The 23,236-nt window shown below is 38.8% G+C and overlaps 1 protein-coding gene across 50 annotated transcripts; it reads left to right on the forward strand.

Annotated features, from left to right (window-relative positions):
- The first annotated feature begins 640 nt into the window (after positions 1–640).
- dtna (dystrobrevin, alpha) lies at positions 641–22,763 on the forward strand. Of its 50 annotated transcripts, none has more exons than XM_023965712.2 (24): positions 641–1,069; positions 4,604–4,671; positions 5,222–5,302; positions 5,392–5,605; positions 5,862–5,947; positions 6,391–6,545; positions 6,630–6,735; positions 7,110–7,276; positions 7,436–7,560; positions 8,741–8,749; positions 8,981–9,064; positions 9,246–9,314; positions 12,716–12,811; positions 15,579–15,663; positions 15,920–16,014; positions 17,420–17,533; positions 17,693–17,789; positions 19,511–19,534; positions 19,955–20,114; positions 20,184–20,273; positions 20,350–20,449; positions 20,629–20,746; positions 20,825–20,856; positions 21,621–22,763. In XM_023965712.2, exons 2-23 carry the CDS (start codon positions 4,605–4,607, stop codon positions 20,840–20,842), a joined length of 2,160 nt encoding a protein of 719 aa, XP_023821480.1. In that variant the 5' UTR covers positions 641–1,069; position 4,604; the 3' UTR covers positions 20,843–20,856; positions 21,621–22,763. The 50 variants fall into 50 exon arrangements, with proteins under 50 accessions (XP_023821480.1, XP_078790174.1, XP_078790175.1 ...); XM_023965708.2 differs by lacking the exon at positions 641–1,069 and adding an exon at positions 2,049–2,208 and having other exon boundaries at positions 20,825–20,863; XM_023965707.2 differs by lacking the exon at positions 641–1,069 and adding an exon at positions 2,049–2,208.
- Positions 22,764–23,236: the final 473 nt, after the last annotated feature.

The following is a 23,236-nucleotide window of genomic DNA, read 5'->3' on the forward strand; positions in this document are numbered from 1 at the left end:
ATGATTGATATACTGAAATAGAAACCCCCCCCCCACACACACACACGCACACAAAATAAAATCATCCAATTTATAAATAAAGTCCAAAATAATCTGTTTCCATACCATGTTCAATTTATATGTAAAATCGCAGATGGTTATATTTAAAACAACGTGACTATTAAAGAAAAGTTAAGAACATAAAATAAATTAAAAAATAAATAGTTGTCTTTTAAAATAGGTGGAGAAAAAGATTCACTTTGAAAATGTTTAAAAAGAAAGCGTAATTTGATTCAGATGTGTGAGTGTGTATAATAGTGAAGTTATATGGGATTAGCTAATCTTGGATTATGAGTCTGACACATGTGCTTAATTACATGATATTAAAGTGATGAATACACACACACACATACACACATATATATATATATATATATATATATATATATATATATATATATATATATATATATATATATATATATATATATATATATATATATATATATATATATATATATATATATATATATATGTATGTATGTATGTATGTATGTAAAGCCGTGCTTTACCCTGTTGTTTGCAGTAGTTTTACGTGTTAACTGAAGTAAACAAACAAACAAATGAGTCAGTGCTATCACAGAATATTTTTCCGCATGACGTCATTGAGGCAGGACTCGTGCTGTCCGTCAGAATTGATGGATTTGGCTTGGACCGCGGCTCCATGTGGACGCACCTGACCCGTCATCATCGGACGGTCGCTCGCCCCTTTGCGTTTCCGCCGTCCGCTTGGTTTCTGCGACGGACGCCAAGATTGTGCAAAAAAGTTGCGCATGAGGAGAGATTCTGCATTACGTCATCGCTCAGAGAAAGGCAAGCAGACGCTGCCTCGCGCTCAGCTACTGCCCCCATACAGCACCACGAGCTTCGCCGGAGAGCGGCGCAGCCACACGGCCGACCCTCCTCGTCTGGTAGCGATGCCGTTCCGCACGCCAAAGACGCCCTGATCGCAGCCGCGGGACGCGCCGCATTCCTGGATGGATGGATGGGAGGAAGTCATGCTGCATGACGCGCCGCGGAAGACATTCTGGTGAGTCTCGTGCAAAGTGCTGCTGCCGTTGTTCTCTGTTGTCTCTCGGGGTGGCTGGAGTTTGGACGTTCAAACGTGTCTTTGTGCAATCAAACACGCAGATGTACCTTTGGCGTGCAGACACACTATAAAGAGTGACAGGTGAGGAGGTTCTGGGAACATCACCTATTAGTTTAAAGTCCATGAAAAAATTACATGTCATCTTTTTTTAAAGTGTTTTCAGTCCAACAAAGAATTCCTTCTTTCAAAAAAGCTCACAAAGCACCCATAAATCTGTGGCTGCTGCTGTCAAGGTCCACAGTTTTTGTCTTTCTGGAGCTGAAACCATGGTGATCATCAGCACTGAGATACCAGGCAGGCAGAAAAGAAAACTTTTTCCCTGCTGTTCTACTACAGCTCCAAATCACTGCAGCTAATTAACCTTAAGTCTGCGGCGAAGCATCTTTGTTCCTGTGGCAGGACAGGATGCAGTGATGTAAAAATAACTCCATCCATGCCTGGTAACAGCTGGCATGAGTGTCCCAAGCCAGCTCGACAGATTGGACCATAACCCAAGTAATTGCTTGTATGTGGAAATGCTTCATGATTGCTCCATCCAAGTTTGGCAATAGGAGCATAAATTATCTTCATATTTGACTGACCTGCTATATAAAATAAAAAGGTAAATAATTGGTGTTTTCTTTGTTTTTGGTGACAACAAACGCTTTGTGTGGCGTTAAAATAACCCAGGCAATGCTTGGCTGCTGTACTCATAGTGGTACGAGCAGATTTGCTCTTTTAAGGGCATTCATTTGCTAATACTGACAGAGTGTGGCACAGTGAAAGAGCAATGTTTGCTGGGTTTACGCCAAGAATGAGGTTTGGGGTCTGCAACTAGAGACTTAGCAAAGCTGTTCAAGAATGTAGGCCCTTCTCATTTGTAGTTAAAGATAGAGGCAGCACACACTGTATCCCTGCCTGCAGCTTCTAATTTCAGATATCGTGACTTGGGCCTGTTCACACAGGCAGGTTTTGTTGTGCGGCTTGAAAGAGGTTTTTGCTCTGGACGCCTGTTTCGCTGAGAAAAAACTTGGCCTTGTATGTAATAACTCTGCTCAGGCAAAAGGGGAAGGAAACACGACCATGGTGCTTTATGAAAGGTACACTGATTATCTTTTTTTTTCTCGTTTTATCGATATACAGGCGGTATGAGCTGTGCCTGTTTAATATCTGCTCCTGCAATAGATTGTATCAATCTCTGATATTTCCAAGGCTGAGAAGAGACTGTCGAAGGTCACACAGCTCTCACTCAGGATGGGCTGCATGCAATATGTGGAAGAAATATCAGCATTAATCTGCAATTTTATTTTATTTATTTTAGAATTCTGTGCTTCTACATTCACTCTCTGTTAATGCAAGTCATAAATGATCACAGATATTCATTATTTTCAAAATATCATTATATGCCTGCTGTAGTCTAGTGTTGCTGTTAATCTAAAATACGTATTTACATTTATTTGCAATTGTATTCAACTCTGGCTGAAAACCTAAGGGGAAAAAAGCCTTATATTGTTAGTTGGCTCATTTTCTATTTGCAATATCATCACATTAATTTAAAAAAGTGACTATTTTTACTATTGTTTTGGTTGGGAACTGACATTATAATCAATAGAAAAGATAACAAATTGTTTTTGCTACCTTCATATAGTGAATTTTAAAGATGCTTTCATCCTAAAGAATGATAGAAAGCACAATTGAAATGATGAGGCATATTTTTATAGCTACTTTTGCAAAACGGTGAAGGCTTTTTCTCTATTAATCAGAAAAAAATGTGTGAATAATCAAAAAAATCCCTAAAATAAAGACAATTTTTGCAGAAAAAATTCCCTCATCTAGACTGTTGTCTCCTTAAAAACAAGTTCTACTGACACAAATTGACTCCACAAACTTTTTACTTGTCTACAGTGGGAGGTGTTGTGTTTTTTTTAGGAATGAAGCGGCTGATCTTTGCTGCCATGGCGACAAACCACATGACTAGGTGTATTAGATTGCCTCAGACAGTGTGCAGCGAGGCATGGTGTGAGCATTCCCTCTGCAACACTGCCCCTTCCACAGCCATGTCATTGTTTAACTCAAGTTTTTCTGAAACAATGCTGATGGCCGCTGCAGTAGAGTCGTAGCTCTCCTTAAAACGCTCTTTAAAAAAAAAGTGAGTTCTGGTATGTGAGCGTTAGGGCCTGAGTTTCTGTTGTAGGGCACTGGAGCAGAATGAGCCCCTTTTAGCCCCCTCACTGAGAGAGAAGCTACACTTTAGCCTCTATAGCTTGTTACAAAAAACATTTTGCCGGCTTGGATTAGAAATATCTACAAGCTATAAAAAAAATCCCCAAATTTGTGACGAATTTAGCAAAAAGAGTGTCAGTGGTGTATTTTTTGGGGTACAGCTTCAGGAGACACTTGTGCACTTTTGTGTAAATAGATCTGCAGAGCAAAGGTTACAGGAAATATCTGAAAGTGTGTTTGCTGCAGCTCTGATCCTCAGAAACCGACTGGAAAAAAAGTTTTCATTGTTTCCAGTTGATGCTTCACAGCTGCCTGCACTGCAAGGACCAGATTATCCAAATGTTTCTTTTTAACTGCATCTTTGAGCGAAAATTTCAGTATCAAATAAGATAATATATGAACGTAGTAGAAATGTGGGCAATGTTAACAAGAATCCTCTGTTGCCATGGAAATCCCCGAATTTACTTTTGCCGATTATTCTAAAATTTACGTAAACCTGTTTGTTGCTACCAGGCAATCAAAAAATGAAATGGTTGCTATGGAGATCAAATAGAAGAAAAGCTGCCATATTGAAAAAAGTGGTGTTTTTTGAATTTGTCATGTGCAGCTATGACCAGTGTGGCGGGGGCAGAGGGGGAGAACGAGGGGTGAGTTGCAGACATTGAGGGGGTTGCAAGGGCGGGGGTGGGTAGCACTTGCACATCATGCAACGCCTTTTGCAGCTTTAATGATTTTAGTTTGTGTCGGTTTAATAGAGTTGCATCATTGAAAACCAATTCACAATCAACAATTTTCCTTAATAAGTACATCAAAACCATGCAAATAGTCCAAATGTGTATCAAAACAGTTAAGTTACCAACATTAAGAGAAGTTTTATTAATTGTCTAAATACAGATTTTTAAATGAAATTGAACAAATTATAGTTGTTGTAACCAACAACACACTTTACTATTTCATTAAAGGTAAACTGGTAAATAGTGTGTACTTGTATGGCGCTGTCTACCTTCCTCGAATGCCCAAGGCGCTTTACAGTCACAAACACATTCCCCCATTCATACACACATTCATACACTGGTGGCAACTCCACTGCCAAACACTGGCACCAACCTTCCACCAGAGGCAAGCTGGGGTTCAGTGCCCAAGGACACTGCCAAGAACCTGCCATATTCCAATTAGAGGTCGACCACCCTACCGCTGCACCACGAGCGGGTCGTGTTCAGTGTATCTTCATTGGTGTCAAATGTTGACTTCTTTTTTTCTCCTCTTGACCAGAATGATTGAAGACTGTGAGGAGAGGGACGACAACATGGCAGACAGAAGGCAACTGTATGTCGAGATGAGTAAGTGCTGACAGCTCAGTTTGATTTAAGCAGCTCCCATTTACTCACTGACCATAAAAATGGCAAATCCCTCTTCATAAGTTCCACATAAACCAAACATCACAAAGATCAGGGGTGTCCATTGATGTGGTCCACATTGGTTTTTGATGCCGGCAGGGAAAGATGGAGAAGAAAATGAAAGAAAAATGCACACAACTTGACAAAAAAATATATTTATGTAAATAATAAACCTTGAATCTGCAAAAAGAAATAAAAACCAAAATGATTGGTGAGTGAAAATAGACTGGGGAAAAAAAGAAATTAGACAAAAACTCTTCATTGCGAAATCATGTGGTTACTCTCTAAATCTCTTCTAAAATGCATCTGCTTCACTTTTATTTTCACACTCAAAAACGAAAGAATAAGAGCTTTTTAGAAATGATAAACTGCTAATTCTTACTTCTCTATTCTTTTAGATTTTTGCATTTTTATGAGAATTCAATCTGTTTGCTGCCTCATATTTTGCTCAGCTCTCTTTTCCAGAATTAATTCATGAGTAAATCTTCCTCAGGGGCTCAAGATTTGGATTCTATACGACTGTCAACATACAGAACAGCCTGCAAACTCAGATTTGTGCAGAAGAAATGCAACTGTGAGTCAGGTTCAATGCACATCTTGCACATCTATGCTTCCCTCACTATTTTGCCCCATGAAAAGCATGTTTTATTTTCTGTTTTCTAGTGCATTTGGTTGATATTTGGAACGTCATCGAGGCGTTCCGCGAGAATGGTCTCAACAGCATGGACCTCAACGCTGAGCTGTCGGTGGCTCGTCTAGAGGTGGTCCTGTCCACCATCTTTTACCAGCTGAACAAGCGTTTGCCCACCACACACCAGATCAATGTGGAGCAGTCCATCAGCTTGCTGCTCAACTTCCTCCTGGCAGCATATGACCCGTGCGTAAAACATCATAACTGCTTATTTACTTTCACGTTGAACATTTCGCTATAGCCAGTGAAGCCTGAAATGTGACCATGAAGACTCGAGTTGATGGAAATTATTTAATGCAACGCTGAAGTTCCTGTTGATGTCCTAAAATCATATCCGCTCTTGTGAAAAACTGTCAAACTAATGCAATTGAGCTCGAAAAGCCTTTCTGACAGGAATAAATAACAATGATGTCACTGTCTTTCTAATGTTTGTGTGTTTTAGGGAGGGGCATGGTAAAATGTGTGTCTTTGTGGTGAAGATGGCCCTTGCAACCATCTGCGGAGGAAAGATTCTGGATAAATTAAGATGTGAGAAACCATTGTAATTGTGAAAAATTACACGTTTATCCCATATTTTCTTTGTGATAAATCATCATATTGCATTAGCAAACTGAGTAGCTTAATGTTTTATGATGATTATCTTTTTATTTTCCTGCATTTTCTATTTTTCTGGCTGCTGATCTCAGATGCAGCTGGAGTACTGGTCTGGCTGGCTGCTTGTGGCCGAAAAATGTCATTATTCATCACGTCAAGGATAGGCTTCATTACATAATGTGGAAAATCTGTGGGCAAATCTGCTTGTAAAGGAAAAAGAGGGCTGGTGTGTTGTCACAGCTGATCATTACAATTGCTTCACCTTGATTTGTTTTCACAAACAAGTGCAGTAATTGTATCGTGTAATTAGCAAACTGTGGTGGAAACCAGGAGTCAGTTGAATTAATGTGTGTTTTGTCTTCCCTCGTTGTTTCCAGATATCTTTTCACAGATATCCGATTCCTCTGGTATAATGGTGCACTCACAGTTTGACCAGTTTCTGCGGGAGGTTCTCAAATTACCAATGGCGGTTTTTGAGGGACCCTCTTTTGGCTACACTGAGCAAGCTGCAAGAGCTTGCTTTGCACAGCAGGTCAGGGTTTCTATAACCACAGTGCTGATTGTTTGGGTGCTGATAATGGATGAATCTCACTCTTCTTTGCACTAACGTCAACAGAAAAAGGTCTCCCTCAACACATTCCTGGACACGCTGATGTCAGACCCGCCTCCTCAGTGTTTGGTGTGGTTACCACTCATGCATCGGCTCGCCAACGTTGAGAACGGTAAGGCGACGCACAAAAATATGAGCCACTGGGAGAATATAAAGTTCATCTTTGCATCATAATCACAGAATTAGTCAAAGACAGATACCATGAAACACACGCCAGAGGACTGTGGATGTTACACTGTGTGTGCCTATCTGGGATGGAGTCATTATCACACGCAACCTCAGTGTGAGAAGAAAACAGAGCACACACAACGCCCTTGCTGCAGTGTTGTGTTTAAACACGGAGCTTTACCTACCAAAAATACGAAATACTGCAGCACTTCTGTCCTCAAATGAACAAAACCGAATCCTTTCCTCACTGCAGCATGCAACATATCTGGGTTTAGAGTCACATCTGTTTGTGTGTGGCTCCTCCTCTCCTCCCTGCAGTCTTTCACCCGGTCGAGTGCTCCTACTGCCATACTGAGAGTATGATGGGCTTCCGCTACCGCTGCCAGCAATGTCATAATTACCAGCTCTGTCAGGACTGCTTCTGGAGGGGGCATGCTAGTGGTTCCCATAGCAACCAGCACCAAATGAAGGAGTATACGTCATGGGTAAGAGAAGAAAGGGAATGAAGGGAGGTGCACACCAAGGGAGGTGTGTCTGCAATGGACAAGCTATTGTAGCTGTTATTACTATCGCTGTAGTGTATGGCGTTCTGATACCACGTCAACATTGTTACAGTCATAAATACTCGTGTGTTTTTCTGCCAGAAATCACCTGCTAAGAAGTTAACCCATGTTCTCAGCAAGTCTCTGAGCTGTGCATCCAGCCGAGAACCCCTTCACCCTCTCTTTCCTGACATGCCAGAGAAACCGCTCAACCTAGCTCACATTGTGTAAGTCCGTCAGCTGATAATGATCCGATTACTTCTTTTGAGTCTAAAGCGATTCCAGACAATCTCTTTTGTAAAGTGATCAATGAGACTTAATGAAATCGTTGGGATCTGTGACAACAGTGTTGCTACCCTTTTGGTTAAATGTAATGCTGATGATGTAGCCTGTGTTAAATAAAACCTTATCCACAACTGCCTTTATGGGTGAAAACTGTCTGCGGTTAAAAAATCTGCAAACTTGTATGGCGCACGCAGGTGGCCAGCACACAATTTTAGGATCATAGACCACTAGGTAAGCCTGTTAAGAAAAAATGTTTATGTAAGTTCTTTCTACGAGCATGCTGCAGACGACAGGTCGTAGTGCAGACGTAAGGCGGAAGTCGATGAGACTCGGCGTGTCATACAGATTTTTTCTTTTTTTCAACCTCTCCAAATCATGCACACTGAGCAAGAGGTTGATTTTTGTTGTTAAGTGTGCATTCCTTTCTGCTTAGTTGTTAAAAATTAGACAATCAGAGCCTAGTTTTTGTGTAACATGACTTGCGTATCACCTGCACACCTTGAGTGTGCACCATTTGCATGCAGTCAGTAAGGAGCCAGTGGCTCTAAAATGAAGTTTTACAATTCATGCATTAAACTCGCGTTGTTTAAAAAAAATAGATGTATGGATGAAAGTTCAGGTCACGGAACTTCCTGATTGAGTTACTTAAAACGTCACGTAGCCAAAGTTGTGTCCTTTATTTGTTGGCTTAACGCGGCGACCTCACAAAAGGTTTGAACACAGATTAACGACCAGAGTGTGGTGTAAAAGCACTGTACGACTGCATCATCCGTACATAATAACTGCATGTAACCTACATTGTCTTTACACATACTTTACGATACGTTTAGCACACGCACGACAATGGTATGTTCCATTTTAATGATGTCCCTTGAGGTGGGAACAGCAAGACACACCTTTGCTCCCTTTAAGATGTGGCTGCCCCTCCACGGGCCCAGACAACCCAAAACCCCATAGCACCTGAACAGGCGCATGTGACAAAGGCATAGCTAAGGTTTACTTTCTACATTCTCAGATTAGTAAAACTGTTTGTTTTCACTCTCTTTTCTTGGATTTTGACTAATTTCTGGGCAAATGTTTAATCAAATATTGCTTCCCTTGTTCTTTACTTTCCTCAAAAAGAGACACGTGGTGAGTTGGTTTCGATTATTTTACCCACTCGTGTGCTTTTTCATTGCTCTCAGTTTGTAATCAATCATCCACTGTGAAAAAAAGCTTTGTTTAATCATTCATTTACACATGCATGTTGCATACGTGATACATAACCAGTCATCTTGTATCATCCTGTGTCCACTGAAATGCAGATTTTTGAAAAAGATGCTTTGTTTGTTTAAATTTAAAGCAGCATTATTTCCTGTTCAGGCCACCGAGACCAGTGAACATCGCCAATGAATACTTGTTCTCACACTCCATGCCTACATCAGGGAACCCTTACTCCACCAAAAAGTGAGTACAGCCAGGTTAACAATAGATGCCCTGGATTTTATAACACATCTTTTATGTTTGTCGTGATCCCTAAAGGCCCCGTGTCCATGCGACCCGCGCCGTCTTTTATTTTCCTCCCTTTATTTGTGTTTAACCCCTTTTTGTTGCTCCTTGAGCTGAAAGTAAATGGCTTGCCTTGCAGCAAGAATAATGATGTTACACAGAGAAAGCCCCTGACGGGGGCCGCTCCTCATCTGTTGAGAGGGAAAGGGTAAGTGACACAGGTGTGCAAATCCATGTGTGGACTAATATAGGTAATAACTGCTCGGCATGGAGTAGAGTGCTTATGTTTCTTGGAAAACTATTAGCTTCCTTGTAGACAAGGGTTTACTCTGCTGTTCTCATGGGGCTAGTTCATGAAGATTGTTTGCCATAAGTTTGGAGTGTCTATTTTCAAGCTTTTCATTCACTCAGAAATGTAAAAAAACTAACTGGCGGCTCATACGATTAAGCACTGAATGCTACTATTAGTCTCTGCTGGGGTTGAGGTTTTCTTTGCTGTCGCTTAGAAAAAACTGTGTGCTTGTTCCGATGAAGTGGGACTCCTTTAGTCTTTTAGTTGCTTATTAACGTAGCTTTTTTGAAGATTGACTTGAGATTAATGGCAGTACTTGAAACTCCTCAATGGCTGCACCTGTCATGTGCGGTTCTTTGGGAAACACTGCTCCCTTTCATAACCTAAAGAAAGTCCTTCTGATAATGTAAGGAGGGAGTAGCACTCTTTTAAGTACATAGCTGGAAGAATATTTAACACAAGGCTCAAGAAAATGTATCAGAAAATACTTTGACTTTCATTCCTAAACTTAGAAAATGTTGAATTTCAGATTTTTTCATGAATGTCCTCTGTTGAGCCACTACATGGTTCAAGCTGACGAGAGATCTGACTCATACACTTTACGTGACCTGTTTCTAGCACACAGAGCAATTCATTGCACATGTTTTGTTCCTTCAATCAACAATTAATGCTTCAAAATAGAGTATCAGCGATGCACAGTGTTCCAAAAACAGCAGTGTTTTCCACAGTTTTTACTAAGATTTTTTTTCTGCTTATTTTCTTTGTTGCTCACAAGCTTAGTCATCCTGAGTCATTGGTTTTACTCACCCTGCAGCTTGTTGTTTGTTTAATCTCTTATTAAATTCAAAAAGGAGGTTGCTAAAACGGTGCTTGTTTTAGTGTCATCCTCACCACACTTAACATGTTCTGGGTCTTAGGTTATTAAGTCAGTTTTGTTACATGAGGACATTGTTGTTTTTCAGGCGTCACAAAAGCAGGAATCCTGCAAAACACATGTATTGTGTGTATTTTGGCATCCAGGAGATAATTGCTGGATATATTTGAAGCTGTTGAGAAGTATGTAACACGCTTGGGCACATATCGTTGGAAATAAATTTCTTTATCAAGGATAAATTTAAATATTTCAATCATTCTATCTATACAAGCAACAGCTTATGTTTGATGTCTATAAAACCTATAAAATGATCATAGGATAGCTTTCTGCGTAAGGCCTTAGTCAGGATTGACCGGTACGCATGCTGCAGGTTATAGGGTTGTACCTTAAACTGTGCTAAAACAATCTAATGGCAGCTTGAATTATTTAACAAATCAAATAAATCCCTTTATGCATTTGACCGCGGATGCGGATGCCCGCCTCCAATTTAGACTAGGGTCATTTGAAGTGTAATTTAAGGTGTGTTGACTCTTATTTGAATTAAACTGTTGCAGCAAAATAGAAATGACGTTTTTAGTTGTTTTGCTATGTGTACATGTATCGCAAGGTGTATCGTCATCACAATATTGATCACTGATAACGCAATTTGCGAGTTTTCCTCATATTGTGCAGCCCTAACCTCAAGGCATGTGATAAAAGTGGAACATACCATTTTTGCACGTGTGGCAAATATAGTGTGAAGTTTTTTTGTCGAGCGGTGCCCCACGCCACACTATAGTCGGTGGTAAGGTGCGAGTACCGGCTATCTCCTGACCAATTACAAATGCTGCATGCATGGACTGTGCACGTGAAACAGTAGGTTAGTGCCTGTAGGACGCCCATAGGACACCCACATAAACTGCACCCTGTCTCGTTTTCTAGTTTCTAACAGGCAAGCTGCAGGGGTGTGCACTTCTCATTTGAACTGCACTAACCGGCACCTTGCGCAGTCCACAGGCTTTGGGGGGTGGAGAAATAAAAAATCAGTCGAAAAAAATGGGCACGAACATTTTCGCTCTATTGACTCAATGAGCGACTTATGACTTTAACATTTCATGCAGGCCACCTGCACAGGTTTGCCCGTTTTTCACCTGCAGACCGTCCGAATCCACCCGTAAGGCCAGCTGTGACTAAGGCGTAAGCTTTGGTGTGACCGTTAGACTTTATGTGTTTCAAAACAATGTTTTTATTGATCTTATAAAACATCTTCTGGTTTAAAAATTACATAGCAGAGCTTTTGATATGTATAACAATGATTTGATGGCCATCTTTTTATTAATTAACAAAAGAAAAAGTGTCATTACTGCTGTAAAACAGCAGCCATCCAACTTTAGTATTAGATTATCCAACATATTAATAAGATATGAAATAATTAAACCTAATTGCTATTGTGAATTTTTAACATCACTGGAAAACATTGAATTCATTGAGGCAGAACTTACTTTTTATGTTATTTTATAACATAATCAAAATATTAGTGGGAAATAGTTGAAATAGGCTAAAGCTAAAGGATTAACTATTGTTGGATTAGTGCTAAAGTCCTTACAGAGCATAAATGTGGGAAATCTTTGGGAAGCATGCAGTCAAAATGTTACTGCAGCTAGATTTACAACTATAGTGGTTGACATTTTTAGTCACCACATAATGTTTCAATGTCAAACAGTTTTGTTTAAATAACAAAACATCAAGAGATTATGATATTATTTTTATATATTTTTTGTCCATGTTTTATATATATTTTAATTTTATTCCTTTTACCTTTTATTACACTCCAGTGTTTCCCTCTGAGGGATCCTCCACATCAGTGACTGACCCTTCTCAGTGAGCGGGGTCGCTGCAGTGGGATCTCCTGGGTCTGACTCTTTTGATCGGATCTGGGGGGTTCTGTGGTGGTGTACTCCGTGAACTTGGGTTGGGGTGTCGCTGGTGTGGACATGTCCCCAAACTATCGTTTTCCCACCTCAGGACAAAGCCAGGTCTCTACATTCTATCATTCTATAACTTTTTTATTTATTTATTTATTGATGAGTGTGTGTGTGTGGGTGTGTGTGTGTGTGTGTGTTTTTGCGGGGGGGGGGGGGGGGGGGGGGGTTGTCGCACGGTTTGTCTTGTCATCTTGTTTTTAAATTTTATTGTATTTTATGCACAGCACTTTGAGTGACATCTGTTGTCGAAAAAGTGCTATATAAATAAAGGTTGATTTGATTTGATTTGATGACTGCACACTGTATTGCATGTCTTCCTTTATGTTACTAGTCTTCATCCTAAACATAATATGGCTTTGTTTCCCTCTAGTCCTCCATGAATGGCTTTTTTTTTCCATTTTCCTCCTCCTCTCACCCCCTCAAATGCCCCTCCATGTAACGTGATGTTTTATGTTTTGTGAAACCCTGCGCTGTTCCAGGTTGAAGTACAACCTCGATGTTGCTGATAGACTTGCTGATGAACATGTTCTCATTGGCCTCTATGTGACTCTGCTCCAAAGCAACCCCAGATCATGGTTAGTTGGTGTGCTGCTGTGTTTGCCAAACACCCTGTCAAGTATTAGGTCCATTTGGTGTTTTTTCTAACTATTAATTAACCAAATTTAAATTTTTTGATAGTTACTTTGTTTATCCCAAGGGAAATTGAAATTGTTATTTTTATTTTTTGACTGCTGTTATTTGCTGCTACCCAAAATGACAAAAAACAAAAATAAATAAAGTCAAATTCTCTTCAAAACATCGGGAAAAAATGTTTGAGTTCCCCAGGGAAAAAGTGAATGAATAACCAGATTTGAAAATGTGAAAAACAATTAAAATGTGAAAACAGTTTTAAACTCCAAAAGTACACTTTGTGATTTTGTAAAAAGAAAATTACATATAAAAATGAAAAGTTTAATTTCAAGAATTAACTATAATCTAATTTGTATTTACAAAAAAATTATAAATCTTTATTTGTTACAGCAACTGTTTCATATTTTCAATTTTTCTTGTTTTTACTCTCTCTCTTTGCTTTCAGTCCTTACTTTTCAGTTTCAACTGAAACTTCTCGTTTTCGTTGTTGATCCTGATTTTACGTTGGGGTTGAGCTTCGAGCCCATTGGCTACCAGGATATGATTGACATGGAGTTTGTGGTGACATCATTTCCGATCCATATGTGACGAACAGTTGTGATAATGCTCTCTCATATTTTGGTTGTCGAGTTGACTTTAGCGGCCCTGTAATCCAAAAAGGGATTTAGAAGCGCCGTAAAAATGGATGGTAACAGTTTAGGTTTATATCAGGGGTCGGCAACCTTTTTTATTCAAAGAGCCATTTGGGACCGCCCCTAATAAAAAAGAAAGAACCCGGAGCCACAACCCGTTTTGACATCATTATATATATTAGGCATGTATATATTATATCAAGGGTGCTCATTACGTCGATCTTCAAGGAGATGAGTGTAGATCGCGGGCCAGAAAAGATAAAAAAAAAAAAAAAAGTACTTCTTTAAAATCCACCAAAGTCCTCACTGAGAAGTACGGGACTTGATTGACATGTAGATTGGCCAATCGGACATCGTCTGAAGCATACGTCGCTGCAAATGCACATTATGTTCTTTAAAGGATGATACCGCGGCCGCGTGTGGGAGGAGCCACCAGCTGAAGTTATGGTCTGATCGCTGCATGGAGCGATGTGTGCATCAATGCATGGTAGACACGGAGAATGTGGAGAGATCAGGTTTATTATTTTGAAGAGTTCTACTTGGTAATCATGTTTCCATGTTTGAGTTCATAAAATCATCCCAGAGAAAGTCTCTGCTTCAACTCCTGCAGGAAAAGCTGCGTCTCAATCTGACGCCCGTGTTTCCATCTGACAGAGTTTGAAGCTAAAGCCCCTCCTCCGCCTCTCCACCTGCTTTTCCTCTCTACCTGTTCACCTGTTCACATCCTCTGCAGCTGAGAGTTGTTTCCCCCGCGCTCCTCAGTGTGTCCTACACAGAGAGCGCTAAATACGGTAGTCGGGTCGCTCCAGCGCAGCACAAGGATGAAAGAGCCGGACGCAGGTTATAGCGGGGATAGAGCGGGTCAAGCAAATGAATGGAAGAAGGCGGCCCGCTGAAGAAATATTAAATATTGTACACATTCTATTAATAGTCTGAACTATCTTTTATTTAGAAAAATCTTTTATTTTATCAGTCCAGTACGGAAAAAAACATCGACAAAAGCTGTTTTGGGCGGTTTTTGGCCGGGTCTGGCGGTTTTCAGATGACTTTTCGGCTGGAAACCTGTGACTCTATCTGGCAACGCTGGCGCGAACTCCCGGCAGAAGATCGGAGTGTTTATTGAAGCCGCCCCGCGTGTCTCCTCCTGCTATCAGCTCTGCAGGTCTCGCCCGATAAATACGAGCTCATTACAAAGCTGTCTTTTTACGTGGCTCGCGCTTCGTGCGGAGCCAGCAGCGCCTTTGAAATGCCATGAAAAATGAACAAACTAAAATAAAATTTAATTATTATAAAATACTCATTATTTTCCAAAGTCACAGGGAGCCACAACAGAGGGATGAAAGAGCCACATGTGGTTGCCGACCCCTGGTTTATATGTTTGTTTTTATTCCAGTTTTCAGTATTCTTTCACATAAAAAAAAAAATCAGCTTTGCTTTTTTTCCTTTATGTGTACTTTTAAGTTTAAAACTATTTTGAACGTTTCTTATTTATTTTTTTATTTACAATCTGTTTCTTTATTCACTTTAAGCTGATCCTGATTTGACCCCACAATAAAGGCCTTTGCTTTATTCTTGACAACGTTTGGATGTGTTACAGCCCTAAAGTTTCTTCTTTAAAGTTTAGTTGCATTCAAAGTTTTTGTCAAAAAAAACAGTTTTATTTATAATTTATATAGCATTACAATGACCCAATGCTTTAAAGTACATTTACTTTGTTTTAAGTCCTGGAAATGTGGTCAATGTGTTGGTTACACTGGATTTCTCCTTTTATTTTCCTCTTTGATACATTTTTTTAGTGCATGTTTTTATGTAAAAGTTGAAGATGAATTTTAATCTAAACATATCCTAAGCTCTTTTTTTTTCATTTGCATTTATTCCTCTATATTAGTCCTGGCTTGTTTTTGTTTTCTTTTCTAGTTTTAAATTGTTTAGCGCCATTCTCTGTGAAATACGAGACTCTACGATCAAACGTATCAGAATCAGAATCAGAATTCTTTATTTATTAGAATTCTTTATTCTTTATCCGCCTTAAATGTTGTTTTTTTTTACTTCTTGTGTTTTTCTTTTCTCTTCTTTTAAGCAGTTTAATGGACAGCAGTAACCATCAAGATGAGGAGCACAGTCTCATCGCCCGCTATGCTGCTAGACTGGCTTCTGATGCTGCAGTAAGATATCTAGCATACAAGATATTTATTACTTCCATGTATCAGAGCATCTAATGAGAAAAGGAACATTTGCTGCTGTTCAAACTCTTAAGCTGTCAAAGTGGTGTTCAGTTTTCTGCAGACCTGCATGGCAGCTCTGCTTTAGTGCCTCCTGTGTGCTGTTTGAGAAAAAAAAAGAAAAAAAAAGCTTGTGGATGACATCACCTTAAATTAAAAAGCCGTTCATCTGATGTGTCTCGCTCGACTTCACCAACAGGCTCAACAGCAGAGGGTCCCCATGGACCTGCCCTGCTCTCTGGATGCCAACAAACAGCAAAAGCAGCTCATCGCTGAGCTGGAGAGCAAGAACAGGTTAGGGATGACCGCCTCTCTGAGACGCACGCCTCTGTTCTTTCTGTTCATATTTACATTTAGGGAATCTTATAGATATGCCAGTCAGCATGAGGAAACTGTTGTATTACTGTTTAAGTCAAAGCCTGAAACTGATATTTCTATTTTTGATCATCTGTCAACCAGAAATCGATCTCCATCATTTCAGACATTTACCACAAGGACTGTGGATCATTACTAACAATCAAGATCAAAAATTTACCGATCAAGCCCCAATTCCTACCGTTCCATATATTGTGTTTGACTGGTTGTTATATGTCTGTCTCTACAGAAGTGATCCAATTGAAATATTTATTTTTATCCTTATCTATTACACATTCATTTGGAACAAGAGATCAGAATCAAGAATGCATGACAAATAAAAACGAAGATTTAGAAAGAAAGAAATTATATTTATCACTTTAAATAACGTAAGATTGAAAGTTTCCAAGTTAACTTCAGCAGTAAAAGAAATTGGATGCCCTGGTCACAATCTGGTGCATGAAGACCCAATTAATATTATTATTATTATTATTATTAGTATGCACAATTATCTATGTATCTATTTACGTATTTGTTTGTTTGATCCGATATCTAGTGAGCTGTAACGTTACTTTCAGTTGTTTTTTTTTCCCTTTGAGCTGCCATGATGAGTGAATTTCTCCCTGTGAGAAAAATAATGTTCAGTTCATTTCATTCTAAGACATTAACATCCATGTTGCTTTGGTTTATCTCAGTTTATGCTTAAAATCCAACATTATTCTGCAATTTTAGAACGATAATTACATTTTCTGAAGTGGATTTAGTCAATTTTACTATATTTATAAAAATCAGTCATAAACATTAGCTCTTGAATTTATTTATAACTTAATTTAGAAGGTGGAGGCCTCTGTAAATGTCTTTAAAATTAAGTAACAGCGTTTTAAATACTAAATTTAAATAGGAATATGAAGTAGTTACACATCAAAGTAAAATAATCAGCTCATTTCACCTTTGACAAAACATTTTAAACAAAAATAAAATGTTACCAGGGAAGCTTTTTGTAAACATAAATATCTATCTGCTGTCTCACCTATTTATTTGGTGTTTTGGGCAGCCTAACACTATATTCATGGCTGAACCATTTGGACCATAAATAATGGGACCAAGCTTATGAACAGCTGATAAGTATGTAATAAAGTTGATAGATAATGTAGGGATTTTTGTAGTATCATCACAGTAATTGAATTTGGTTCACTGGGATGTTTCTGCTGCCTGCTGGTGTTGATCAAAGAGTAAAATACTAGTTTTTATTGGATGTTGGAACAGGTTGAAAAGGTTCTTATGGTTGTGTTGAATCATCTAATGTTAAATTGCCTTTTTTTTTGTGGAAATATTCTGATTACAGAGAAATCCTGCAGGAAATTCAGCGACTGCGCATTCAGCACGAGGAGGCATCCCAGCCGCCTCCCGATAAGGGTCAGCAAAACCCCACCTTGCTCGCCGAGCTTCGACTTCTCAGGTAATTCTGTCCTTGATTCAATGAGTATAGGAATGACGGACAGTTCTGCTGCGGCTGCTGAAAAAAACATCATCCAGATGGGCGGCTTCGGGATGCTATTTTTCTCTGTTGCCACTTACATGATGTTATGTTTTTATTACCACTTGTTTCCTCCGTTAGGCAACGCAAAGATGAGCTTGAACAAAGAATGTCTACTCTGCAGGAGAGTCGCAGGGAACTCATGGTACAGCTGGAGCAGCTAATGATGCTTCTCAAGGTACTGCAAACGTGTCTTTCATCTATATGGGAGCAGAACACGCTGCTCCACTTTGGCACAGTTTGCATCTTTTTGGGATTTCTTAAAGAGGACCTCCATGTTTGCCTCCTCTTATTTTTACGTTGTTATCAGTCACTTCTGGGTTTGAAGCTTGCAGCGGCGAGCATGGACTCTGTAGTTTGTGCGTTTCTTGATCGTTATATGCAGATGACAAGCAATATGGCCAGATGATGAATTTTCCATGTCTCACCCAGCTGTGGGCAATCTTTCCAGCTGCAACACACCAAACATTGCACTTTGCAGCATGGCAGCTACAGTAATTATGCAAGTTTCACGTCAGACTGCACACGTCTTTTTAGACACAATTTGCATATTTAGTTTGACGAACAATAAAAAGAACAGTGGCATGCTGCAGCCATTTCGTTATGATGAAATACCGGTTATTTTCCAGTTGTTTGTTGCTGTTAAAGCCAAATATCTTACATCATCAATTTTCCATTCAGCTGCTATGTCTAGAAAGTTCAGAGGCTGAATTCTAAGCCTTGTTGTCTCATTTTTTTCAACAGATACGATCACTGATGTGTAACTAAACACTATCAGCAATTTTTATAAAAAGTGAATAAAATCGCAAAGCACAGTGAAAACAAAAGTAGAAATCTACGGCTGTATGTTGCACACTGCAGGCCACAAATGAGCGCACACATTTGTTGTAGTTCAACAGAAATCAGATATAACCTGCTAGTCTAAAGCCTAAAGAATGTACAGGATTATTTAGAGCATCCAAAAAAGCAAATCTTGTTCAGTCTTCACTAAATTTTTTGACTAAGGACCTTTATAATCTTTGTTTTTGTACTCATCTTGAGCCTTTTCAAAGTCAGTGAAAACTCGTGGGTAATTTTCCATTATAGGCTCGCTTTTAAGTTACAGTCTGACCATCTTTTGATCTATTTGTAAAGTGTTCCCAGTGGTCCTTTAATTATGATTATACGTTTTTTAGCCAAAATTCAAAAACCTGTGTCGTTTTTTAAGCCAAAGTTCCTGACCTCGGATTGGGCTCAGAGTAGTGGACTACTGGCGCAGAGCAAGCCTGCCCCCACTTCCAGTCACCCATCTGTTTACACCCTCTCCTGCTAGCTTACTGCCCCTCACAACCCCAACCTAACATTAGCGGTGCAACAAAAATGGCGAGCAATCCAGTCATACAGTTTGGAGCCAAATGTAAGCTCGAACGAGGAAAACAAAGATGTAAACGGATCAGAATGGAGCAGGGACCTTGTGTTCTGCCAGTTGTAGCTTTGACATTACAGCTATAAGCTTTTTCAAACCGAATTTTTGTCATCTGCTCCTAATTCACAACAATTTGAACAAAGAAATACTCAGAAAAACAACTTAATTTTCTTCATCTATGTCCTCCATAATCTGAAAAGTGCCTCAAGAAAAAATTAAAAACACTATTTTCATCGGAGTGGATCTTTGGAAAAATATTTTTTGAAAGGATAAACTACAGAACATAATCAGTTTTCAGTAGGGAAAACAGGAAATCCCAAAGCCTGTTTTAACAGCACATCACATCGGCTGTAGTGGGCAGGATATCAATCTAATTATCCTTATAGGATCAATGCTAATCCATTTAACTTGTATGCAGAATCCTCACACTTGTCTTTAGGAAGAATACTGATCAGACTCTGCTGTTTCATGAGCCATATGACATTGTTTTTCAGTTGGAAGAGGAGCAGAAACGAGCTGTAAGTGTGGAAGCCATGTTATGGATGCATGTTTGTGCTTTCAATGCTTGGAATTCAAATTCAAGGGATTTGCTTGTCTTTTTTTCAGATTTTTGAAGGTATTAACCCATTAAAAAATGGTTTTTGATGTGTGGAAATGACTGGATTCTTGTTCAGGGAAGGATTTGTTTTTAACAGTATGTTTAACGTTGAAACATTTTTAGTACTTTAAACTTTAAACACCATATCGAAGAAAACAATAGTCTTTCTTTTATCTCACAATGCATAAATACGTTTGGGTATTTATTTAAAAACACCATTAAAAGACTTACACAATCCTATGGTGTTTATCAAGTCCTTTGTGGGTAAAGTCTTTGCCATTTATCCATAGTTTTCTCTAAAAAATAAAGTGGAGTTGTGAAAATTTGTGGTGTTTTTCAGACTCAGGGTCCCGGCTCTCCACGCTCCTCGCCCAGCCACACCATCAGCCGGCCGATTCCCACACCCATCCACTCGGACTCTGCGGGCACCACCCCAACTCACACACCTCAGGACTCACTCATGGGCGTGGGTGGGGACGTTCAGGAGGCCTTCGCTCAAGGTAACGCTGTCAGAGCGCTTTGCTCGTTGGATGCCACCATGAAGCCCCATTAATTTATGTCAATGTTAGGTCCAAGAAGAAACTTACGAAACGATCTGCTCCTTGCTGCTGACTCCATTACCAACACTATGTCATCGCTGGTTAAAGAACTCAATTCAGGTAGGAGGAATGGGGGGAGGAAATGTCTTCTGGTTTGGTTGGCGTTGCCTTGTAATATTTTTTATTCTGTCTGTAGAGGGTGGAAGTGAGACTGAGAGCACGGTGGACTCAGATTTTGGACGTTGTGACCTTCTAGCTACGACTTCTTCAGATCCTTTCTTTTCTTTTAAACCAAGGTATTCAACAGTTATATAAAAATAAGATTTGTAGATTATTGGGTAGTTATTATTGTCATATGAGAGCCTTTAGATGAAGCTTAGTGTGGAAGATTTGCACACTTCAGGTACTTTTAACTACTTATAAAAGTTACTCGCGTGGATCTTGTTTATAGTCACAGTTTCTTGTTTTGCATCAGGCCTGCTAGCGCTGCAGATGAGGAGGGCTTTGAGAACAATCTGGAGCAGCAGCTGGAGGAACAGCTCAGTTTGGAAGAGTTGGTGAAGCACAGACAGGAAACAGGCAAAACGTGCATGGTGAGTTAGTTCTTCATAGAAAAAAAAAGTCATCATTAAAAGTTTTTGCTGAGTTTCTGAATGTTTGATTCTGCCCAGGTGACTCTGCAGCAGTGACTGTGGTAGTCCAGGTAAGTGGTAAGTTACCTGCACCAAAAAAAAAAGTTGATTTTCAAAATAAAATTAAAAAGAAATGCAATCAACAAAGAAAATATTAACAAACAAGTACAAATATTTTTAAACTCTGTTGGTGTGTATTTAGGTTTTAATTTCCAGCTCCTCCTTTAAACGCCATGAAATTTATATTCATAATTATTTTGTACTGCTTTTATTTTGGCTTTCCTTTTTATGATTCTTAATGCACCTAAATGTTATCATACTCTGATGTGCCGTCATCACATGCATTACACTTTGCATCACCGTTATTCTAACTTAAAGTGTGTGTATTAGTGCAATATGTGAGGTCATGAAAAGGTTTTTAAAAGTAGTTACTTAAAGACGACTTAATAAAAACACTTTAGTTTAAACTAAGTGCCACAATTAAAAAGATCTGAAATATAGATGTGGATTTGTTGACAAGCTGGTCATTTTCTGTACTTCTAATGTCTTCAAAACTCACATTTAAAATCAAAATATACAATGGTAATAACAAATTATAGCAAATCTTACCCATTTTGTATGTCACCATATACCACCAACTTTTGCTTTCAAATATTTTGCTATCCGGGTATAAAATGTGTTTTCTGGCAGGGTCCTTAAAATAGTAATGATGGAAACAATCTTAAATTCCTGGTTTCGCTTTGGTGGTTATATTTATTAATTATTAGGATTTCTAAATTGCTCAGCAGGAATACAGACTGTATTTATGACCCATACCTGCTTTGTATCTTCACAGGTGAGCAATATCAAAAGCAACAACGGTAGAAGACACTGAAGGAGAAAACACTGGGCCGACAGAACACATCACTGAGTTGATATTTTATGTTTCGCTAAATCCAACTACATTTGTGTAAAGAGATATATTTTTAACCAAGCACATGTAACTGTGAGCTGATGTAAAGAGATTAAATTACTGAGCTGTCTATTATACCACAGGTGCCATAAAAACACATGATTTGGTAGAAATATTACTTAATTTTTTGCCTTTTTTTTATTGAGTTGTCTCTGAAACAACTACACTGTTGGAAAAGGTGATCAAATGTATTCTATTTCTTTTTTTTAATTCGATTTTGTTTATTGCCACCTGATTTGGCAGTGATCATAAAAAAAACCTCAGATTAATTTTGAGCTAAAGTGCTAGATTGTACATTTTCAAATGCTTTGTATGTGATAGACGAACAAATTACATGCGTTGTCGTGTTCTTGTTTTTCTGTGTTTTTTGTTTGTTTGTTTGTCTGTTTTGTTTATGATGTATTTTTCTTTTGTTTTTTCGGTAATGTCCATATTGGTTTTGTTTGTTGGAATAATGCACACTGCCTTAGCGGACTGGGTGACCTATCATCTCAGTCCATCCCACTTGTCAATGCAGCATGTAGCCAAACGTAATAAAAACACACCTGCAGAAAATGCTGGCTGTGTTTCAATGAAGTCAAACCCATTGAAACAGATGCAGGGAAGGGTTTGGGTTTGCAAATATGTATAGGTTGATACATTGATTAGATATAGGCTACTATATGGGTGTATTTTAAAAGTAATAAAGCATCCAGAAGCTTATAAATCTCTTAGATTTAAGCAATTTACATTGACAAGGGAATGGGAGAAATTATGTTTCCTGTCAATGGTTTAGAAAATAAAGAGCAATCATAATTTTTCATTAGGTTACTTTAGTGTCTTACAGATATCCTTCAACCCAGATGCAGACATTGTTGGCGCTTTGTGTGAGTGTGTATAAAACTTTGCTCATCACTTTTGGAAAAGTGGCAAACCAATTGAAACTCATAAATGTGTAAAAAAAAATATATCTACTTCTTTTGAGTAAGTACATGCCAGTGGTTTTTGCATGGTGGTGAAGCATAATAAAAGTGACACAATATACAACTTTTTTTTTTTTTTTTTTTATCTATGAACTTCTTTTCTGTTCCAAAAAGTGTATGCTTCAGTTGGCTCGATTCAGCAGTGCACATTCATTATCTGTCATAAATGCACTGTTGACTGCCCTCAACCTGTTGTCAATAATTCATCACAGAGAGCCGCCATCTGAGGCAACATAAAAGCAGCCATCTGGCACAGAAACGTGCAGTCGTGAATGAGTTTTAATTAGGTTTTTGTTCCTGACTTAGATGATAGTAAAAAAAAAATCTGTATGTATATCTATCTTTTAAATTGAACAGAATTTAACTAAAACATCTTTGTACTTATAATCACGAAAGCCAATGTCAGCTTTTCAATGACAGCTACCATATATTTTTATGAACTTAGCTAAACTATTTAATCTTCATTACATATTAAGCGTATAAAGAATAAAAAAGGACAACCATGCAGAAATATGTAAAAATGAAGTTCATGATTGC

This window comes from Oryzias latipes, chromosome 17, assembly GCF_053564925.1.
Source record: "Oryzias latipes strain Hd-rR chromosome 17, Olatipes_Hd-rR_3.1".
In the NCBI taxonomy this organism is placed as follows: Eukaryota; Metazoa; Chordata; class Actinopteri; order Beloniformes; family Adrianichthyidae; genus Oryzias; species Oryzias latipes.

Bases quoted from the DNA above. Each gene is read 5' to 3' on its own strand.
- dtna (XM_023965708.2), top strand. The intron at 6,546-6,629 runs GTCAGGGTTTCT...TAACGTCAACAG, and splicing joins GAGCTTGCTTTGCACAGCAG to AAAAAGGTCTCCCTCAACAC. The intron at 19,535-19,954 runs GTAAGTGTGGAA...GGTGTTTTTCAG, and splicing joins AAGAGGAGCAGAAACGAGCT to ACTCAGGGTCCCGGCTCTCC.